General features: G+C 36.8%; 1 protein-coding gene across 1 annotated transcript in view; it reads left to right on the top strand.

Annotated features, from left to right (window-relative positions):
* The window catches only part of LOC137023184 (rho guanine nucleotide exchange factor 17-like), a 121,079-nt gene that overhangs the window by 60,917 nt on the left and 38,327 nt on the right, over nt 1–21,835 (top strand). The window contains exon 3 of the mRNA XM_067389920.1: nt 20,063–20,140. Coding sequence (XP_067246021.1) covers nt 20,063–20,140 — 78 coding nt within the window. The remainder of the gene's footprint in view (nt 1–20,062; nt 20,141–21,835) is intronic.

The following is a 21,835-nucleotide window of genomic DNA, read 5'->3' as shown; positions in this document are numbered from 1 at the left end:
GAGAAGGGCTTCTAGAAGCCATGGCAAATATTACACTCAAAATAAAGTGTAATATCATATCACAATATCACAATAGTTTTTTATCAACATTTGGAAAATATCGCAAACGTTTTGTGCAAATCTGTAATGGAAACGTGACACAAATATTTACAAAAAAGTAACAGATACGAACACGCAGATTGACCTTCTGATTGGAATAAAATGAAAACAAGCATTCCAGTGCCAGTTAGACTTGTTAAATGCAAATTAGCAGGCACTTCAGCCAATAGAGAAATGTGTTAGAGCCTTTTGGGTGGATGACACATAACAGATTATCTTGTTTTTCATTGAAAGTCTCAGTTTCTTTATATCTCACACAGTCTGTCATGTTTGCGTATCATAGACAGATTCTAAATAACAAATGCTGTCTAGATAGGCAGCTCAATAGCTTTTGAAACACATCCTGTGTGATAACCCTTAAAGGTGCCGTAGAACGTCTTTTTAAAAGATGTAATATAAGTCTAAGGTGTCCCCTGAATGTGTCTGTGAAGTTTCAGCTCAAAATACCCCATAGATTTTTTTTTTATTCATTTTTTTAACTGCCTATTTTGGGGAATCATTAAATATGCGCCGATTCAGGCTGTGCGGCCCCTTTAAATCTCGTGCTCCCCGCCCTCCGGAGCTCGTGCTTGCCTTAAACAGCATAAACAAAGTTCACACAGCTAATATAACCCTCAAAATGGATCTTTACAGAGTGTTCGTCATGCAGCATGTCTAATCGCGTAAGTATGGTATTTATTTGGATGTTCAGTGTTCAGTGAATTTAGATGGTAATACAGAGGTACTGAATGGATACCATGTATATGTACAATATTTACATGGTGCTTGAAAAATATACCATGGTAGATATAGTTTTGTTATATGAAAATGCCTCATAAAAGATGATTTCACACTATGTACATTTCTTTTGGTTGATGGAACATCAGTCAGCGACTGGTTTGTAACATCCCTGTAAATGTCGGTTGAAAGAAACAGCTTAGAGAGAACTTGCATAATTCTTAGGTAATTGGTCGAGCATGGGCGTACGTGCACAACAAAAGCTTTGGCTCTTTCACAGTGAAGATGTGGAGGTGTTTCAGGTGAACGCTGTCGTTGCTCTGTCAAGGGTGATGAAAGCGTCTCTCTCCACGTCAATAATGCATCAGCACAAATGCACTTGCTGCTAATGGCTTCCACCATCCCAAAACTGTGCTGAAAAACCTCTCAGCTAAAAAGAACCCCGCAGGTTCAGATTTAAATGGGAAGAACTGAGGAAGAAAGAGGTAGAAAAACAGAGCGTTAAATGTGAAGAAAGAGGTAGAAATAAAGAGCAAAAGTGAGAGTGTCTGCTATTGATTAGAAAGAGAAATGTTGTGTATGTTTGGGAAATGGTGTTTTCTAAAAGTTGTAGAAAGCATATCTTGTTCAGTTGTTCATTAATCTTCACTAAAATGCTGTAAAATGTTTTTTTTTTATATATTTACTACATTAATATCATGTTTTTGAACCTTTACCATGGTAATACCGTGTTTTTCAGACATTAACCATGTTTTTTTGGATATTTACCATGGTAAAATGATTCTTTTTTTTTTTCCAGTAGTCTGTGAGTGTAATCATAGTGCTGTAAGCTGAATGGAGAATCTATCTGTCAGTCATTGAAGTCCCCACCTTCTTGTTGCCATGGAGACACAGCCACACCTCTGTGTTTCCATCTTTACCAGGCTGAGCCAATCCAATTATCCAGTGTGAGATCGGTCATGGATTGGTCAGGTCTGTAAGCGGTGCTCTGAGATCAGCTGCTCAGTGCTGTTGGTGAGCTGTGTTCAGCTGGTGCCCGTCTGCTGCCTCTCATTACACACTGATCTTTTTCTGCAGTCTCTCTGTTTACTGTCTCTCTCTGTCATCGTCTCTACCTGCCTCAGAAGGCGAATGAACAACACTGCGCAAGGTTTTAAATGGGGATGAAACGCATTCCCCCTCCAACTTTGGATTTTTACAGTTTTGGATTTAAACCTGAGTTGTTTTTTTTCAAATTATTCCTCATGGGAGGGTTCTGACTTTCTACCGCCTGTTGCTGCATACCTCCTGGTGGGGGTGATCGATCTGTTGGGTGGGGGGGCTTGGGGTGGGGGTGTCGATCGCAGTCACCTGCGGGGCGAGGGACGGTCGTCGCATGCTGCAGATGGTACGGACCCTCGCCCAGTTCACTATCGCCTTGGAGGAGATGCAGGAGAGTGGAGAGAGCCCCAGTGATGATGGAGGAGGGGTGGGTGAAGAGGTGGACAGGTCTGTCGCTGTCGAGCCCAATGGAAACAGGGTTGGGGGAGGCGTGGGTGAGGTACGACTCTTATAGAAGAGAACACTGATCATTGTTGTAGTCTGAACCTGTTGTCGTGTTTGTTTGGGTTTGTTGTTTTTGATGTGAGAGAGCATCTATGTTTCTGACACTTCATCGTCAAGGTCTTTTACTCCTTTACACACCCCCTTTTTACTCATTTTTTCCTTCTCTTTAATTGCCTATTTCAGTTTGTTGTGTTTTTCTTAAGACTGTCAGTAGATGGATGGATGGATGGATGGATGGATGGATGGATGGATGGATGGATGGATGGATGGATGGATGGATGGATGGATGGATGGATGGATGGATGGATGGATGGATGGATGGATGGATAGGTTGGTGGATGGACACGATGAATGGATAGTTCGATGGATGGATGGATGGGATGAATGGATAGTTCGATGGATGGATGGATGGATGGATGGACAGACAGTTTGATGGATGGATGGATGGATGGATGGATGGATGGATGGATGGATGGACGGACAGGTCGATGGATGGATAGATGGATAAGTTGGTGGATGGACAGGATGAATGGATAGTTCGATGGATGGATGGATGGATGGATAGGTTGGTGGATGGACAGGATGAATGGATGGACGGATGGATGGATGGATGGATGGATGGATGGATAGATGGACGGACAGACAGACAGACAGTTTGATGGATGGATGGATGGATGGATGGATGGATGGATGAATGGACAGATGGATGGACAGGTCGATGGATGGATGAATGGACGGACGGACATGTTGATGGATGGCTGGATGGGTGGATGGACAGACAGACATGTTAATGGATGGATGGATGGATGGATGGATGGATGGGTCAGTGGATGGATAGGTCGGTGGATGGATGGATGGATGGATGGATGGACAGATTGATGAATGGACTGTGTATGGATGGACAGACAGGTCAGTGAGTAGATCTATCGATCTATCTATCTGTCTAACTGTCTGTCTATCTATCTATCTATGGACATAAGGCGATAGACAGACAGCTTCTGTTTTTTCTTCCACTCTAATGTGTTCAGTGTTGTGTCGACTGTAGGTTCATGTCTCTCTCTCTCTCTCTCTCTCTCTCTCTCTCTCCTGCAGCAGGTTATTCTCCTCTCACCCTTAATAGAATTAGAGTGACTAAAAAGGCTGGTTGAATCATGAGATTAGGCAGTGTCATTGCCTTCAGAGAGACCACCATCTTTTTCTGCTCTGTACCTGCTTACACATATGTGTGTTAAACCTTCCACCCTCCCTCACTCCATTGACTCAACAGAGCTGAGAGGAGCGTCTTTGGATTATGTCCAGACACTGAGGGGATTTATCTGTCTGCAGTGACCCTGTGGGCTTCTGTCTTAAGACTGTCTTACACCTCGCAAATAGCACATGTAAACAGGTTCATCGCTGACCGGTGTGTTTGCGAGATGATTGATTCATTTTTGATTCCACTGCAGCCAGTAACATTTGTTTTTCCAGACTTGTGGCACTCTGCAATTACAAATAACCTCATGTTCTTGTATATTAATGGCGTTTTTACTTTCCGTCTCCTCTTCTTTTCTTTTTGCTCATTTTTGGCTTTGTTTTAGTCTGCGATGCTCTTTCTTACTGTGTTTATTGCTTGTGAATGTTCTACTCCAGGCAGAAATAGCCAACTGGCTGTGATCCCATGACCTGTTTTTGTAAAGGCCAGGCAGAGCTGGCATTGAGCGTGTGGTGCTGACTGAAGTACAAACGGTGCACGAGTTTTTCATTCAAACAACATATTGAATGCGAGCTTCACTTTTACACTGCATCCATATTCTTTTTAATATGATATCCTAACACACACAAGCCTCACAATATGAAGAATTATTTGTGTCTGTTTGCAGAGACAGGATGTGAATCATTTGGCTTTGTTGTGTGTATTGTTTGAGATTTGCCCCATTTGTTGAGATAAACAAAGACAGAATATCTGTCTTATGAGTACAGTTACAATTTTGTGAGATTTTCTTTGTTTTGGTCTCTTGAAAATAGCCATGGCCTGAGGAAATGTAGACAAAGCCCAACAATCTAAAATGAGGTACAAGTAAATTTATTCATTCAGTCACTCACTCAGTCACTAGGGATGGGCGATATGGCCTAAAAAATTTATCACGATAATTTCAGGTATTTATTGTGATAATGATACCAATGATGATAATAAATATATATAAAGTACAACTGCAAATAAATCATGATAAAGTAACAAACTTGTAAAAGTAACCTGATAAAGTCATGTACGCGCTTCGGATGAGTACACACAAATCTCCTCAGCGCGAACAAGTTCTCTTTTTGCATCTTATGGTTGAATGTTTAAATTGCCAATGTTTAAATGTTTAAAATTAGTTTAAAGCTGCTGTCCGTAACTTTTTTTTTGTTTTGTTTTCAAAATTTACAAAATGTCTATAATGCGAATGTACAACTTGAATCCATTTTTCAAACCGCGTTTTTGTCTTACCCTGAATCATTATGGTACACTTATAATAAGTGTTTATATTCTGACTATTTCAGACCGGACTGGTAGGACCCACTGCAGAGTATCACAGTAACTGTGTGACTCGCCATAGATATACACGGAGAAAAGTAGCTCCAGCTACAATGTTCTTCCGCAAAAAGTGTGCAGTTCTGTTTATTAACCACTAGAGGGCCAAAAATCACGGACTGCAGCTTTAAACACAGATAGCAACGTGAGATGTTCAGGTCCTCGCTTCACAACAAGCTCCTCCTCAGCCTCACTTCGGCCATGCTTGTTTGCACTCCGCACGTGAACAGTGAATTGATCGCGCGCAAAACTATGTCATCAACTAGACTTCTCGTTATTATCGCGAGGACACAAATTTTTATAGTGAGGAGAATTTTTAACGATATATCGCAAACAATAAGATATTGCCCATCGCTAGTCACTCACACACTCAGTCACTCATTCAGTCACTCTGTCACTCTCTCACTCACACACTCAGTCATTGTCACTCTCTCACTCACACACTCAGTCATTCAGTCACTCATTCAGTCACTCTGTCACTCTCTCACTCACACACTCAGTCATTCAGTCACTCTCTCACTCACACACTCAGTCATTCAGTCACTCATTCAGTCACTCTCTCACTCTCTCACTCACACACTCAGTCATTGTCACTCATTCAGTCACTCTCTCACTCACACACTCAGTCATTCAGTCACTCATTCAGTCACTCTCTCACTCACACACTCAGTCATTCAGTCACTCATTCAGTCACTCTCTCACTCACACACTCAGTCATTCAGTCACTCATTCAGTCACTCTGTCACTCTCTCACTCACACACTCAGTCATTCAGTCACTCATTCAGTCACTCAGTCATTCACTCACTCACTCACTCATTCACTCACTCAGTCATTCAGTCACTCCCTGAGTCATTCATTCACTCAGTCATTCAGTCACTCCCTGAGTCACTCATTCACTCAGTCATTCAGTCACTCACTCACTCAGTCATTCAGTCACTCACTCACTCATTCACTCTCTCACTCAGTCACTCACTCACTCAGTCATTCAGTCACTCACTCACTCATTCACTCTCTCACTCAGTCACTCACTCAGTCATTCAGTCACACACTCAGTCACTCATTCAGTCACTCTCACTCACACACTCAGTCATTCATTCAGTCACTCACTCAGTCACTCACTCATTCACACACTCATTCACTCACTCACTCAGTCATTCACTCACTCACTCACTCACTAACTCACTCAGTCATCCAGTCACTTATTCACTCACTCAGTCATTCATTCACTCACTCACTCAGTCACTCAGTCATTCAGTCAGTCAGTCAGTCATTCACTCACTCACTCACTCACTCACTCAGTCATTGTCACTCACTCACTCACTCACTGTCATTCAGTCATTCACTCAGTCACTCACTCAGTCATTCAGTCACTCACTCTATCACTCACTCACTCACTCAGCCATTCAGTCAGTCAGTCATTAAGTCACTTAGTCACTCAGTCATTCAGTCACTCACTCACTCACTCACAAACTCATTCAATCAGTCACTCAGTCACTCACTCAGTCATTAAGTCACTTAGTCAGTCAGTCAGTCACTCACTCAGTCATTCACTCACTCAGTCATTAAGTCACTTAGTCACTGTCATTCAGTCACTCACTCACTCACTCACTCACAAACTCATTCAATCAGTCACTCACTCAGTCATTAAGTCACTTAGTCAGTCAGTCAGTTCGTCATTCACTCACTCACTCACTCATTCAGTCACTCACTCACTCACTCACTCACTCACTCACAAACTCATTCAATCAGTCACTCAGTCACTCACTCAGTCATTAAGTCACTTAGTCACTTAGTCAGTCAGTCAGTCCGTCACTCACTCACTCACTCACTCATTCAATCAGTCACTTACTCAGTCATTATGTCACTTAGTCACTCATTCATTCAGTCACTCATTCATTCAGTCACTCACTGATTAATTTTTCACTGGGATCTGATTCTCTTATTTCATTGCTTAGTTTATTAATTCATGTACAGTACTACTCTTAGATGTTTTTCTTTTGCTGGTTTAGACAAATGGGTCTTGTTTTGATCAATATTGCAAATAGAAAGTGGTCAGACTACATCATCCTGACTGATACATGCACTGTGTGCTTTTTGCTGGAGTCATTGTCATAGTTGCATAACCTTGTTGAAGAAGCTGTGCAGGACAGCATTTTTTTTTTTGAACTGGGGGAAGGATTGAAAGGAAAGAGGGAAGAGCTGGCTATATAAAAGTGTTGAAAGGCTGTGTGCTTTCAGCTCTTGTGATCTAGTTAAGGACACTCATCGTGGGAATGACGACAGTAGAGATCATCTGTGGTGTGGAGGGGGCTGAGAACTGATGTCTGGTGCTAGGCAACTAGCTTCGCGCATTTTCAAAGCATCCTGTTTGCTCTCTCTCCTGCATTTCTGCTAGGGATGTGCAAGATTGCTTATATTTTTTAAAAATGTTGGACAAGTTAGTGGATTCTCTGAATGACTAGTTGAGATGCATTTGTATTTATATATATATTAGGGCTGTCAACGTTAACGTGTTAATGTATGCGATTAATTCAAAATCCTTAACTCGTTAAAATAATTTAACGCATATTTAACACAAAAAAATAACAGAAGCATCTGGAATTGCGTCATAACGTAACTTACGTCACGCAGTTAGACGATCTTAAAGTCCATGCTGATTATATCAGAGATGGCGGAAAGAATTATTCATTTCAGTCAGTGTGTGTTTCACTTTAAAACACAAACTCTCTGTCATATTGTCATTGTATCTGAAGAGTGCGAGCCCTCCCGCATCGTGCCGTTTCTGTCTGTATGGAACATCTAAATATCCCTCCGTTGTATGGCCAGATGATATGAAAACTATGTTTCTCAGCTGGATAAAGCAAACAAGCTTCTTGCTATGAAAGTTTTGATGGATGAGGATGGATGTTATATTGATGGGCAAACAAATCATGTATGAGCGCTCTCGACGCACTGATCACATATTTCAGTATATTCACGTTGTTTTTTACACACATTCAGGATAATGTTTGGATTTGTCCTCTGTATGTTCCTATGTACTTCGTATATATATATATACACAGGTCAAGGCAGTTGGTTTAGGTTTTTTGGCATCTCCATGTGGTCCTGTTCAGTATAGCACCTTGACTTGTCTAAAATGTAAACAAGCTCTTTGCTGTCGCACTGTGAATTCTGAAATGTTTTTTTTTTTTTTTTTTTTGCTGTTATTTTTATTTATTCATTTATTTTTTATGGGTGCTTTGGTGTACATGTATGAATTATATGAAAAAATATAATTTGGTTATTTGGTGTCCTTTTTTGGAAAGACATCTAAATTTACCTTGAAAAAAGCTGAAAAAATACAGTTTTGTGAAAATCACACTTCAATCTGATGGTTTATTTTGCTGGATATAGGCGATGATGGCAAAATGGACGTGTTAAACAAGATACATGGTGTATGCTTAATTTCACGAAATTGTGTGATTAATCGCGATTAATCGTGATTAAGGATGTGCGATTAATCGTGATTTAAAAAAGAAAATATATAATCTATTGACAGCCCTAATAAATAATCTTTTGACAGCCCTAACACAGTTAAATCAAAAAATATTCAGACAGTAGATACATTTTTTTAATATATATATTTTTTTACTAGTGTGTGCAGGACACTACAGTTCATTTATGTAAGTGAGGATAGCAAAATAAAGTAAACTGTGACATATTATACCCAAAAATTATTCATACAGTGTACTACCAGTAAAACTGATAACAATTTGGAACCAAAACTTATTCAGACACTTTGACTTGACCAAGTATTATCTGAAATAATTAAGATTATATTTATTTCTGACAAAGTTTAACTCTGAGATCTTGTCATATTTTATCACCATTTTTTTTTAAACTACAGTGAATAAACTGTATTAATGAATGAAATGTTCAAGGTGTCTGAATAAATTTTGATTTGACTATATACATACATATATAAAATAATATATTATAAATTATATACATAAAATATTTATTATTATATATAATTATTTATTTCTACACAACATTTAATATCTTTACCTTTTTTATGTGAAATATATAATTTTTAGGGTATAATAATAATTTAGGTATTTATTATATCTTTGTTTTATATCAATTTAATTTATTTGCCATCTTATTTTTTCCTGCTGTGATACATTCAGGGATTGCAAAAAAAAAACTACTATATCACCATATTTCTGCTTTGATTTTAATATATCATGCAAATAAGTAGTCATTGAACAGATGCTTTAACCCCACCCTAAAGGGCACAACGATTATAGCTCATGGACCAATTAAACCAGCAAGCCTTGATTACTAGCTAAATGCTTTAACCGTTATGCCACAACACCTGTACCTGTAGCGAGCTGACCAGAACCACCTACACCACCTGTTTGAACTGCATCCAGCAGACAAATTCCCATGTAACGCTTGAACGGTGTCCACCCTTCTTTCATGATTGACCGTGCAGAATTTTCTTATTGTGATTAGCGACCGTTAAGCGTTTTTGATCATATCAAAGGGAGGTCGATTTGATTTGCGACGGTGGATCAAATTGCAGATTTCACCTGCTCTACGCGGGATGCGGTAAAAGTGCTCTGGTGTGTGTGTTTTACCGCAGTGGTTGGCAGAAATAGAACGTATGGCTAAAGTGTGTGGTGTACATCAGGTCTCTAGCAGAGAGTGCTTTAGAAGGAAATCTTCTCATAACTCTTACTTTACTCTGCTAATAAACACCAATCAAACGCTACAGCCAGAATCTCAAACAGCAGTTTACCTCTGCACGATGACCTCATTACCTCATGAATGCAAATCAAAGTCACACACAGGTATTTAGACAAAATATGAATGTTTTTAGATCTGAAGGTTTAAAGTGCATACTATACTGAAGCAGTGGCCTAATGTTTAGCACAGTTATTCCAGCACAGCCGTGGCAAAGCAGGTTTGAATATCTCGCACTGCCTTGCTTTTTTTAATTCATGTCAAAATACTCTGTCAAATCTGACTACTGTCCGTGAATAAATTAGGAAAAAATGCCCTAAATCAATTCTGGTGTAGTAGATTAGTCACCATTCTACTTGGAAGTCAAGTTTAAGGTTTTAATGTAGTTTAGGTTACTTCCATAAACATATTTGCTGTAGTGAGCTATCGCACATTAAACAGGAAATTCTTATTTTGATTAGATGTGTGTGTTTGTAGGTGCGTGTGCAAGTGTTTTAGTTTAGCTTTAGTTTAGTTTAGGTTGTGTTTTATTTGTATGTATAGGGTCAAAATCTGCTAAGGGGTAATTAAATATATCAAATCATGTAAAAGATTATGAGAAAAAAAACAGGCAAGAAAAGAAAATTGTTGAAAATATTCAAATTATAAATGCCCGAATCAGATGAATTTTGTGTGTAAAAAATGTCTGGCAAAACCAACACTTGCTGAAGGATTTTCACTTACCTGGTGAAGTTTTTAAGTTGGACTGGTGTTTATTCTCTTTAGCATGCAGTGTGAAATATTTCACTCATTTGCCTGATCATTCTGTTTCAATTTCAGTGTGTAAAGAACAAATTTATACTCATGTGCATTGTGTATTTTGCATGTTATCGTGTCTGACAGACAGCATGTTGAAGCTGCTCAGGCCGCCATTCAAAACATCCATACAAAACATAGTATGGATTCTCCAGGACCTCTGCTTCTCTTAAAATACTTTAGTATTTTGTACATGTTATTTTTTGACAGACATTGATGTTGTGATATTCAAATGATGTGGATTTGAAAACAGATGGATCGTAAAGTAATAATTATTTATTTCTTAGCCGGCAAATATTCAGTGAAGTGATTGATGCCCATGAGTACGGAAGAGGATTAGGGCCAAGCAATAATAAAAAAATAAAAGCATCTCGAGATTAAAGTTGTTAAATTTCGAGAAAAAAAGTCGAAATAAAATGTTGAGAATAAACTTGTTAAATTACGAGAAAAAAGTTGTTAAATTGCGAGAAAAACTCGTTAAATTTCGAGAAAAAGGTCGAAATAATTACTTTTTCGTTAAATTTTGAATTTGTTCTCATAATCTAATGACTTCACATGAAGTTTATTCTCAACATTTTATGTAGACTTTTTTCTCAAAATTTAACAAATTTGCTCTCATAATCTAACGACTTTTTTCTCGAAATTTAACGACTTTTTTTCCTCATCATTTAACGAATTTGTTCTCATAATCTAATGAGTTTTTTCTCATAATTTAATGACTTTATTCTCAACATTTTATCTCGACTTTTTTCTCGAAATTGAACAAATTTTTTCTCGTAATTTAAGTTTATTCTCAACATTTTATATCAACTTTTTTCTCGTAATTTAACGAGTTTATTCTCAACATTTTATTTCGACTTTTTTTCTCGAAATTTAACGAATTTGTTCTCATAATCTAACGACTTTTTTCTCGAAATTTAATGACTTTATTCTCAACATTTTATCTAGACTTTTTTCTCGAAATTTAACGAGTTTTTTCTCATAATTTAATGACTTTATTCTCAACATTTTATCTAGACTTTTTTCTCGAAATTTAACAACTTTATTCTCGAGATGGTTTTATTTTTTTATTATTGCTTGGCCCTAATCCTCTTCCGTACATGAGTGTGTTATGTCGATGTTATTATTTTTTGACAGACATGATAACATGCATAAGGGATGTTTAATTTTTGGGTAATTATAAAACAAACTAGATCCATCTGAAACTCTTTTTGCATAGTTCATTATACTTATTTTTACGGATGAAGTTTTGAAGCTTTTTTTAATGAAGTTTATTTTTTGGCTTACATGTTACTCAGAGACATGTTTGGCTTGTCAAAAATTTTACATTCAGCTGTTGCAAATTTGTTGACTTTTTTTTACCAGGAAAGGAGTGGTTTTGATGCACAAATTTTGTTTTTATTGTCTTTTATAACAAAAATCTTTTATTTAAACCCATGAAAGGTGCTGTTGTAAATAATAATTACTTTTATTTTCTTACATTAATCTAGACTCCATACACCATAATGACAAAGCAAAAAACAGATTTGAGATAACTTTGCAAATTTATTAAAAATGAAACACTGAAATAATTACATTGCATAAGTATTCACACCCTTTTCTAGGACACTATGAAATTTAGCTCAGGAGCATTCCAATTTTGCTTGTAGATGTTACTACACTTTGAGTGTAGTTAACCTGTGGCAAATTCATTTGAATGGGTATGATGTGGAAAGGCACACACCTCTCAATAAAAGGTCTAACAACTGAAAATGCATATCAGAACTAAGCCATGGGGTCAAAGGAACTGCCTGTAGAGCTCAGAGACAGGATTGTATCAAGACATACCAAAAAATTCTGCTATATTGAAGGTTCACAGAAACATGTAGCCTCCATAAACCTTAATGGAAGAAGTTTGGAACAACCAGGACTCTTCCTAGAGCTAGTCTTCTGGGTAAACTGAGCAATCGATGGAAAAGGGCCTTGGTTAGAGTGAGAAGCTGATGTTCACAATCATAAATGGAGATGGGATAAACTTACAGAAGGACAAACATCACTGCAACACTCTACCAATCTGGGCTTTATGGCAGAGTGGCCAGGCTCAAGCCTCCCCTCAGTGAAGACACAGGAATATCCACTTAGAATTTGCAAAAAATCACCTAAAGGACTAATATTCTCTGGTGTGATGAACCTCAGTATCAGGGTAAAAGGAAAGTTCAAAGCAGCAAAATATAGAGACAAGGTCCATTCACACCAAGAACGATAACTATAAAGATAACGATAAAGATAACAATAAAGACATAGTTCTAAAAATCATTCTAAATATAAAAGAGATCCACACCACAGCTAAAATGACTTTAAAGAAAAAGGATATATGGAAAACAATCAGTCAAACCTTCGGAATAAATGGTGAGAAGTATTAACGATATATGCTAGGCTAGCAAACAGTGTTAAACAAAATTACCTCAGGTATCCAGCGCTAGTTTCGACAACATTGTCTAACGTTAGCTTCCTTTAAAGTTGCAGTGAAAAGATAAGGCATTGTTTTTATTCCACTATATTGACTTTGTCAGCTAAATTCACTGTAGATCGATTACACTAGCTATTCACTTGAAACATAGCATGCTGAGGACATTTGCTGGTTAAAGCCTAAATGCAACAAGAACAGCAAAATCATATTGTACACACTTTGAAACCGCAGCACGTGACCGTTATCATTCATTGGTGTGGACGCAAATATAGTTATCATTATAGTTATATTTAGCTATCATTCTTGGTGTGAACAGGCCTTTAATGAAAACCTCATCCAGAGCATTCAGTACCTTGGACTGGGAGATTCACCTTCCATCAGGACAATGACCCTAAGCACACATCTAAGACAACTCTGTGAATGTCCTTGAGTGGCCCAGCCAGAGCCTGGGCTTGAACCTAATCCAGCATTCCTGGAGAAACCTAAAAATGGTCCCCATTCAACCTGACAGAGCTTGAGAGGATCTGAGGAGAAGACTGGCAGAAAATCACCAAATGCAGAACTTGTCACATCTTACCCAAAAAGACTTGAGGCTGTAAAGGTGCTTGTCACAGATCCATTTTTTTTTTCCTCATTAGGAGGTAGATTAATGTGAAAAAGATATTACATGGTTATGCTGAAATGACAAACTTTACATTTTAAGTTTAGTTTATATAGTTTGTAAACAGTAGAGCATGTCGTTTGCAACTTCAAGGTCATGGGTTCGATTCCCTGGGAATGCATGTGTTTGTAAAATGTACAACTCTAAAAAATGCTGGGTTAAAGTTGGGTTAAATATGGACAAACCCAGTGTTTGGGTTAAATGTTTGACCGACTTGCCAGGCAGTTTTATTTAACTCAACTATTGTTTAAAAATTACTATATGGCTGGCCTAAAATGAACACAAAGAGGTTTTTTGTCCATTTTTAATCCAACTTGGATTATTTTTAACCCAACATTATTAGAGTGTATCTCATGAATGCAGAGTAAGTTGCTTTTGTCAGTTTTATTTTCCATAATGTCTCAAATTTTGAATTGTGATGGCATTCTATAATGGAAAGTTATCTATCAGTGAAGATTTGATTTCTGATCTTTTCACTCTTTGTTTAGATTACAAAAGATGAACATTTTTGTAATTATTTGATCATCTGTCAATGCTTAAATGCATATTTTTTTCTTGGCTCTAGAAATGTGGCCATTGCTTTTGTGTTTTCTTAGTCCGTCTCATGTTTATGCAGCCCAACATTTCTGACACATGAGCAGCCATAAGCATTTGCTTATTAAAGAAAAATATTTGCCCCAGTGAGCTTCATGTTCTCCTGCTCTATATGACCTCGTCTTTCCAAGAAATGCATTTTGAGGTTCCTGCATTCATTATATGATTTTATTATAATAATGCTGCCTTATAATGCATCAGGAGAACAGCTATGGGACGGGTGCACAATGCACCTTTTGACATTATGTAAGCCAAATGGCAAGAATGTTCGTGGCCTTTGTTGATGTTTAAATGAATTAGATTCATGCCGTTATAAAGCTGTGCTTTGACTTTGAGATCTGGATCGTGTGTGTGACCAATGTAATCACATTAGGATTTTTTGGGGCATAAATAAAAGTTTAATAGTCTTTAATAGTCTTTGTGTGTTCATGAGATTGCTGCTGACATGCATGTAGTTTTACTGAGAAGATTTCGTAAGATTTCAAACTGCCAAAACTTTCACTAAAACTTCACTGCTTTTTATTTCTATCTTGGTTTTTAATTTTGGTTGGTTTTAATTTCTATCAAACTATCAAATTTCATTTATATTTTTGGACAATCACCAGTATGTTTACATTTTTTTACATTTTAAGTTTAGTTTGTATACAGTCGAGCGTAGTGCTTGCAAAGGCAAGGTCATGGGTTCGATTGTAAATGTTTTCATTCATATTTTAGTGCACAATTATAGTTTCTGTTTAGCTCTGCTAGTTTTTTCTTCTCAATGATAGTTTTAATAGAGTAACCTTTCCAAATCCACTGCACAATCCTGTGACTGAATGTCACGCCGTGTCTGTCTTCTCAGGGCATTTTAGAAATACTCTTTTGGGACGTCTTTTACGGCTGCCACACATGCTGTTGGAGCTGCAGGGCACATTTCTGGCCCCCTGATGAGGCTCCAGAGAACGTTTTGGTCTAAATGCATTTTTGTTACCAATTTATATTAAGGACCAAGTTCAGGCAAAGGCTCAACAATCGCCTAAAATGCCTTGCAGCATATACAGATCTGCCCGTCCATGTGCTCGTCCTGCGTTGACAGTTTGATTTGTCTTGGGGGGGGAAGTAACAAGATTTTTCTTTATGTGAGAAAGATGTACTGGATGGCATGAGCATAAATCTGAGATAGAACCTTATGTATTAAATCTATCTATCTATCTATCTATCTATCTATCTATCTATCTATCTATCTATCTATCTATCTATCTATCTATCTATCTGTCTATCTGTCTATCTGTCTGTCTGTCTGTCTGTCTGTATAACCAAAAACACAGTAAAAACAGTAATATTGTGAAATATTACAATTCCAAATATTTATTTTATTTTAATATATTTTAAAATGTAATTTCTTCCTATTAATATCAATTTACTCCTGTGATTCCTGTGAATTTTCAGCATCATTACTCTAGTCTTCAGTGTCACATGATCCTTCAAAATCATTCTAAATGCTGATTTGAAACATTTCTTATTATTATTAATGTTGCAAACAGTTGTGCTGCGTAATTTATGATAGTTTTTCCTGTATTTCTTCAAAGAAAATAGAAAGTTCAAAAGAACAGCGTTTATTTGAAATACAATCTTTTGTAATATTATAATGTCTTTAATGACCTCAAATTTATATACAGTTGTGCTCAAAAGTTTACATACCCCTTGCAGAATCTGCAAAATGTTAATATTTTATAAATTAGTCAAAATGATTTTGAGATCCATTTTTTCGCACTAAATTATTGTCTCGTGGACTATACGTAGACATCTATTAAGTGAAACGGCTTATTCAGGACACTTATTCTCTTGCATGTTATTTCATTCAGACTGAACAAGATGACCTCTATGAACTGATTTTTGGAATTGATTTTGTAATAATCTTTGTGTGGGATGTTACTGGCATTCTTTCAGATATAAACTCTTCTGAACCCGTACAAGTGTTTCTGTAAACAAATGGAGTCTCTGCTCCCAGGAAGCAGTTTTAAACATGAAGTTTGGAGGAATCCTAGAACATTCGCTCTCCTTCAGCCTGGTTCACGGTATACGTGACTTTGGGTGGCATTCGCTGGACGTGACTTCCTTTTCCAATTACATCCATGTTACACTGCATGTTTGAGCTAGGCATTTCAGAGGAGAGCTGTAACACAGGACTCCGGATACTGGCTAACAAACTTAACCATAAAAGAACACCACATATCCTGTCCATTATCAGTTTTTCTCTTTAAACTTCTCTCTCTCACTCAGATGTGTTTGTTGTGTAGTGTTCAGGGCTGATTCACAGCGGTTTGTGAAGGTTATCTTCTCTTAGACAGAAACATACACATATTTGGTTCAGTGGCTGACACAGACTAGTAAACAGGAAACTCTTATTTTGATTAGTGCTTCATTATAAATTGTGTGTTTCCTTTACAAAAACTTACTATAGCAAACAAAATACCATAATGACATTCCTGAATGCTGTGAAATCATAATGGGTATTAGATTTTTATGTTTCTTAAGAAAATGTGAGCAAATACCAAGTAAAACCACCATTATATTGCTGTGAATGGTTGCCAGGGTGTTTCTAAGAGGTTGCCAAAGTGTTCTGAGTGTGGTTGCTAGGTGGTTTTGCTCTATCCCAAGTGAAAAGTCTCTCAGATCTTTTGTTCTCTATAGCTATGTTCACACTGTCTGTCCAAATACAATTATTTGTGTATCCGATTGGAATCTGATCTAAATTATTGACTGTCCACATTGTATATTGCAACTATTGAGATCTGATTTGTGTGTCCGTGGCGCTCTTATGTTTTCTGGAATATATATATTGCTTTCTATGGCAATGGTGTTGCGCTGGTGGGTATGCATCAAGGGGTTTGCAATACAGATGTTGTTATTTACAACATGACGAGTCAGTATGTAGCTGCCGCACTGGACTACTGAACACAGAACAACTCCGCTGGTCTCAAAATTCAACAAATCTCCATTATATTGTAAATTTCTGCTTGACCAGCAATTTGCAACAACACAGCCTTGTTTCTGCAGCGACTTTTAGCATGTTTCCTATAACAACGTCTGACATATTTACATTTTACGTGGCATGAGAAAGTTACATAAACCGAGCGAAATCCGATCAGAGCGGTCAGACTGAATAGGATTTCAAACCACATATGAATGTAGTTTGATACGGATTTGTACAAATAGCATTTCATGTGATTGATTTATTGATAGATTTATTTGCTAAATCTAATTGGATTTCTATCGGATATGCACAAAAATCAGGTTTGGACTGACAGTCTGAATGAGGTTTAAAGGATTAATTCACTTCTGAATAAAAATTTCCTGATAATTTGCTCACCCCCATGTTATCCAAGATGTTCATGTCTTTCTTTCTTCAGTAAAAAAAAAAAAAAAGAATTTTTTGAGGAAAACATTCCAAGATTCTTCTCCATATAGTGGACTTCAGTGGGGTTCAATGGGTGGAAGGTCCATATTGCAGTTTCAGTGCAGCTTTAATGGGCTTTAAACGATCCTAGATGAGGAAAAAGGGTCTTGTCTAGCGAAACGATCGGTCATTTAAAAAAATAAATAAATAAATTAAATAATATATATACTTGTATATACTTTTTAACCACAAATGCTCATCTTGCACTGCTCTGTGATGCGGCACACGTTGAAAGGTCACGTGTGACATAGGGGGAAATGGGGGCGAATAACTTAATCTAATTTTCTCGTGACCTTTGTAACATGATTACGTCATGTGTGCGGATCACAGAGTTAGTGCAAGAAAAATATTTGTGGTTAAAAAGTATGTACTTTTTTTTTTCTTTTTTAAATGACCTATCGTTTCGCTGGATAAGACCCTTATTTCTCATCTGGGATTGTGTAGAGACCTTTGAAGCAATTTGGACCTTCCACCCAGTGAACCCCACTGAAGTCCACTATATGGAGAAAAATCCTGGAATTTTTTTTTTTTTCTCAAAAAGCTTAAAGGGTTAGTTCACCCAAAAATGAAAATTCTGTCATTTATTACTTACCCTCATGCCGTTCCACACCCGTAAGACCTTCGTTAATCTTCACAACACAAATTAAGATATTTTAGTTGAAATCTGATAGCTCCGTGAGGCCTCCATAGGGAGCAATGGACATTTCCTCTCTCAATATCCATAAAGGTACTAAAAACATATTTAAATCAGTTCATGTGAGTACAGTGGTTCAATATTAATATTATAAAGCGACAAGAATATTTTCGGAGCGCCAAAAAAACAAAATAACTTATTTAGTGATGGCCGATTTCAAAACACTGCTTCATGAAGCATCGGAGCACAAATGAATCAGTGTGTCGAATCTGCTGTTCGGAGCGCCAAAGTCACGTGATTTCAGCCGTTGGCAGTTTGATGCGTGATCCGAATCGTGATTCGACACACTGATTCATTTGTGCTCCGATGCTTCATGAAGCAGTGTTTTGAAATCGGCCATCACTAAATAAGTTATTTTGTTTTTTTGGCACTCCAAAAATATTCTCGTCACTTTATAATATTAATATTGAACCACTGTACTCACATGAACCGATTTAAATATGTTTTTAGTACCTTTATGGATCTTGAGAGAGGAAGTGTCCATTGCTCACTATGGAGGCCTCATGGAGCTATCGGATTTCAACTAAAATATCTTAATTTGTGTTCCGAAGATTAACGAAGGTCTTACGGGTGTGGAACGGCATGAGGGTAAGTAATAAATGACAGAATTTTCATTTTTGGGTGAACTATCCCTTTAATTTCTTTTTGACTGATAAAAGAAACACATGAACATCTTTAATGACATGGGGGAGATTAGATTATCAGGAAATTTTCATTCAGCAGTGTACTAATCCTTTAAGAAGCTCAGAAAGCTTCTTCAATGTGTGTCTGTGGATTTTTTTTTTCCACTTGTTTTATGGTCCAGCAGGTGAAAATGATCACTAAAGCAGCCTCGTTCAGACTGTCAGTCCAAATCCGATTTTTGTGCATATCCGATTGAAATCCGATCAGATTTAGCAAGTGTGAACAGCATTTTTTTTTACAAATCAAGTTTGAGATACATTCATATGTGATTTGTAATATCAAATTTCTGAAAACACATTTTTGGAAATCCGTTTCAGTCTGACCGCTTTGATCGGATTTCTCCTGGTTTATGTGACTTTCTCACGCCATGTAAAACGTAAACTTGTCAGATGTTGTTATAGTAAACATGCTGAAAGTCATTTCTGCAGCTGCCGCAGAAGACTCAGCCGCTAGTCATGTTGTAAATAAGACAACATCTGTATTGCAAACCCTTTCCATGTTGCTGTTGTTTTTGATGTATACCTATCAATGCAATGTCATTGCATTAAAACCAATGCAGATATTCAGGAAAACTAAAGAGCGGCACAGGACACACAAATCAGATCCGAAACAATTGTGAAATTTACAAAATGTATATACTGAGTGAGTACATCAATTTTCCAAACCGTGTTTTTGTCTTATCTTGAATCACTACGGTCAAGGGTGTAGATTTGGTTTCAACTTTGGCGGGGTTGAATACAACTGGAAAAATCCAATCCCCCCCACAAACTATGCCCCTGACGACTGTACACGTATAATAAGTGCTTATATTCTGACTATTTTAGACTGCTTGGGTCAGCACCGCTGCGGAGTAGCACAGTACCTGCGCGACTCGTCATAGACGTAAACAGAGAGAAGTAGCTCCGGCAACAATATTCTTCCGCAAGACGCATGCAGTTCTGTTTATTAACTGTTAGAGCGCCAAAAGTGACGGACTGCAGCTTTAATGTTTATTTTATTTGTTTATTTTTATTTGATTTAAATTTGATTTAGTTTTTTTTTTGTAAAATGTATATGTGTTTTATATGATGTTCATTATGTTTAATTGACATATTTCTCTCTACAGGACATGAGAAGACATGTGATGATGACTTTACTGGACACTGAACAATCTTACGTTGATGCTCTGCGCACGCTCGTTCAGGTATGAAACGCACAGATATTCATGTAGCTATCTATATGAACACCATAGACTCCTATTCGTTTTATTTAAGGCTAATAATAATGACTACAGGCTGATTTTTCTGGGGACAGTTTTGTGGACCATAAATGCACATACTCAATCTTGCAAACAATTCTGTAATATCGACGATCACATCAAACATAATGTCCAAACGAAGTATGTTGCATAACATTTATCTTTAAAATGAAAAAAACAAAAAAACAAACACTTTTATGTTTGATAAAGTGTTTGTAACTTGTGTTATATATATATATATATATATATATATATATATATATATATATATATATATATATATATATATATATATATATATATAATGTATATATTATATAATATATAATATATATATATATATATATATATATATATATATATATATATATATATATATATATATATATATAATGTATATATTATATAATATATATATATATATATATATATATATATATATATATATATATATATATATATATATATATATATATATATATATATATATTATTCTTAATACCATAAATCATTTGCTGATCTTGAATAAATCTCATAGTTTAACATTAATAGACAACGGAACATGATGTTACTGTAAGAGCGAGAGCGGAAGCTGCATACTGAATTTAATAAGCAAAAGAGAGAAACAAATCATCATCTTTTCCAATCTCTCCTGACTCATAACAACCTATTCCAGCAGCTGCTTCCGTTGCCCTGGCAACAAGGTGAGCGAGCAGCGGGCAGTGTACCTCCAAAATGGCCCCCATTACTGAGCAATTCTCACCAGTGTTTATACCCTCATTCTGTGTTAAAGGAAGCGTTTATCTTTGGGGGTAAATGATTGCATTCCAGTCAACATCATTACTTGTAAATGGCGCGCAGAGGGCAAACCGAGGTTGTCTGAGCCAACAGTGAGAGAGACACACAGGTTTATCACCTTAAAGGTGTCAATGGAGAGATCTAGAGAAGGGTGTGGAGAGGTGCATGATGGACGAATGACAGACGAGAGCGGTTTATCACGGCAGCAGTGTGTCTCCAGGCACGTTTTAGGGCTGTGGAGGTGCTGGAAAAGCAATGGCCAGATGTGCGCTAGTCAAAACATCTGACCTGAGACAAACACACTGTTTTTTTTTTGGATGTGCTATGGTATTAACATGCTTTTTTGGCATATGTTAGTAATTCCAAGGTATTTTTGAAGTATGAATTCCATAGTATATGATGTTACCAGCTTATACCTCACTTTATCATGGTAACACAACAGTACTTCATTTGTATGTTTATTGTAAGGGTTGTTATTTATGTTGGTAAGTTGGGTTGGGTATTGTTAAAATTTTAGTGATTCTTATCGATTCCCAGTTTCAATTCCAGTAAGGTAAAAACATGTAGTCAAACGTTTATATCAAACATATTTTGTGCCTTTTGGCAAAACGTTTTGTTGCAGCTGATTTCTATGAACAAAAATCAGCAGCCTTCAAAAAATCAGAAGCCTAAAGAACATTAACATTTTCCTGTGGTTTTAACAAAAACAACTGGACAAACGTATATAAACTTCAAACATCATTAAAGATAAATATACAGTAATAAAATAAGAACAAATCAGCAATGGCACAAATAAATACAACTGGAAAAATTTCAGGTATAGAAATTGTAATCAAATGTAAA

This window comes from Chanodichthys erythropterus, chromosome 7 (genome assembly GCF_024489055.1).
Source record: "Chanodichthys erythropterus isolate Z2021 chromosome 7, ASM2448905v1, whole genome shotgun sequence".
NCBI classification, from domain to species: Eukaryota; Metazoa; Chordata; class Actinopteri; order Cypriniformes; family Xenocyprididae; genus Chanodichthys; species Chanodichthys erythropterus.
The sequence above is the reverse complement of the archived record's forward strand: the minus strand, read 5'-3'. Positions and strand labels throughout refer to the sequence as shown.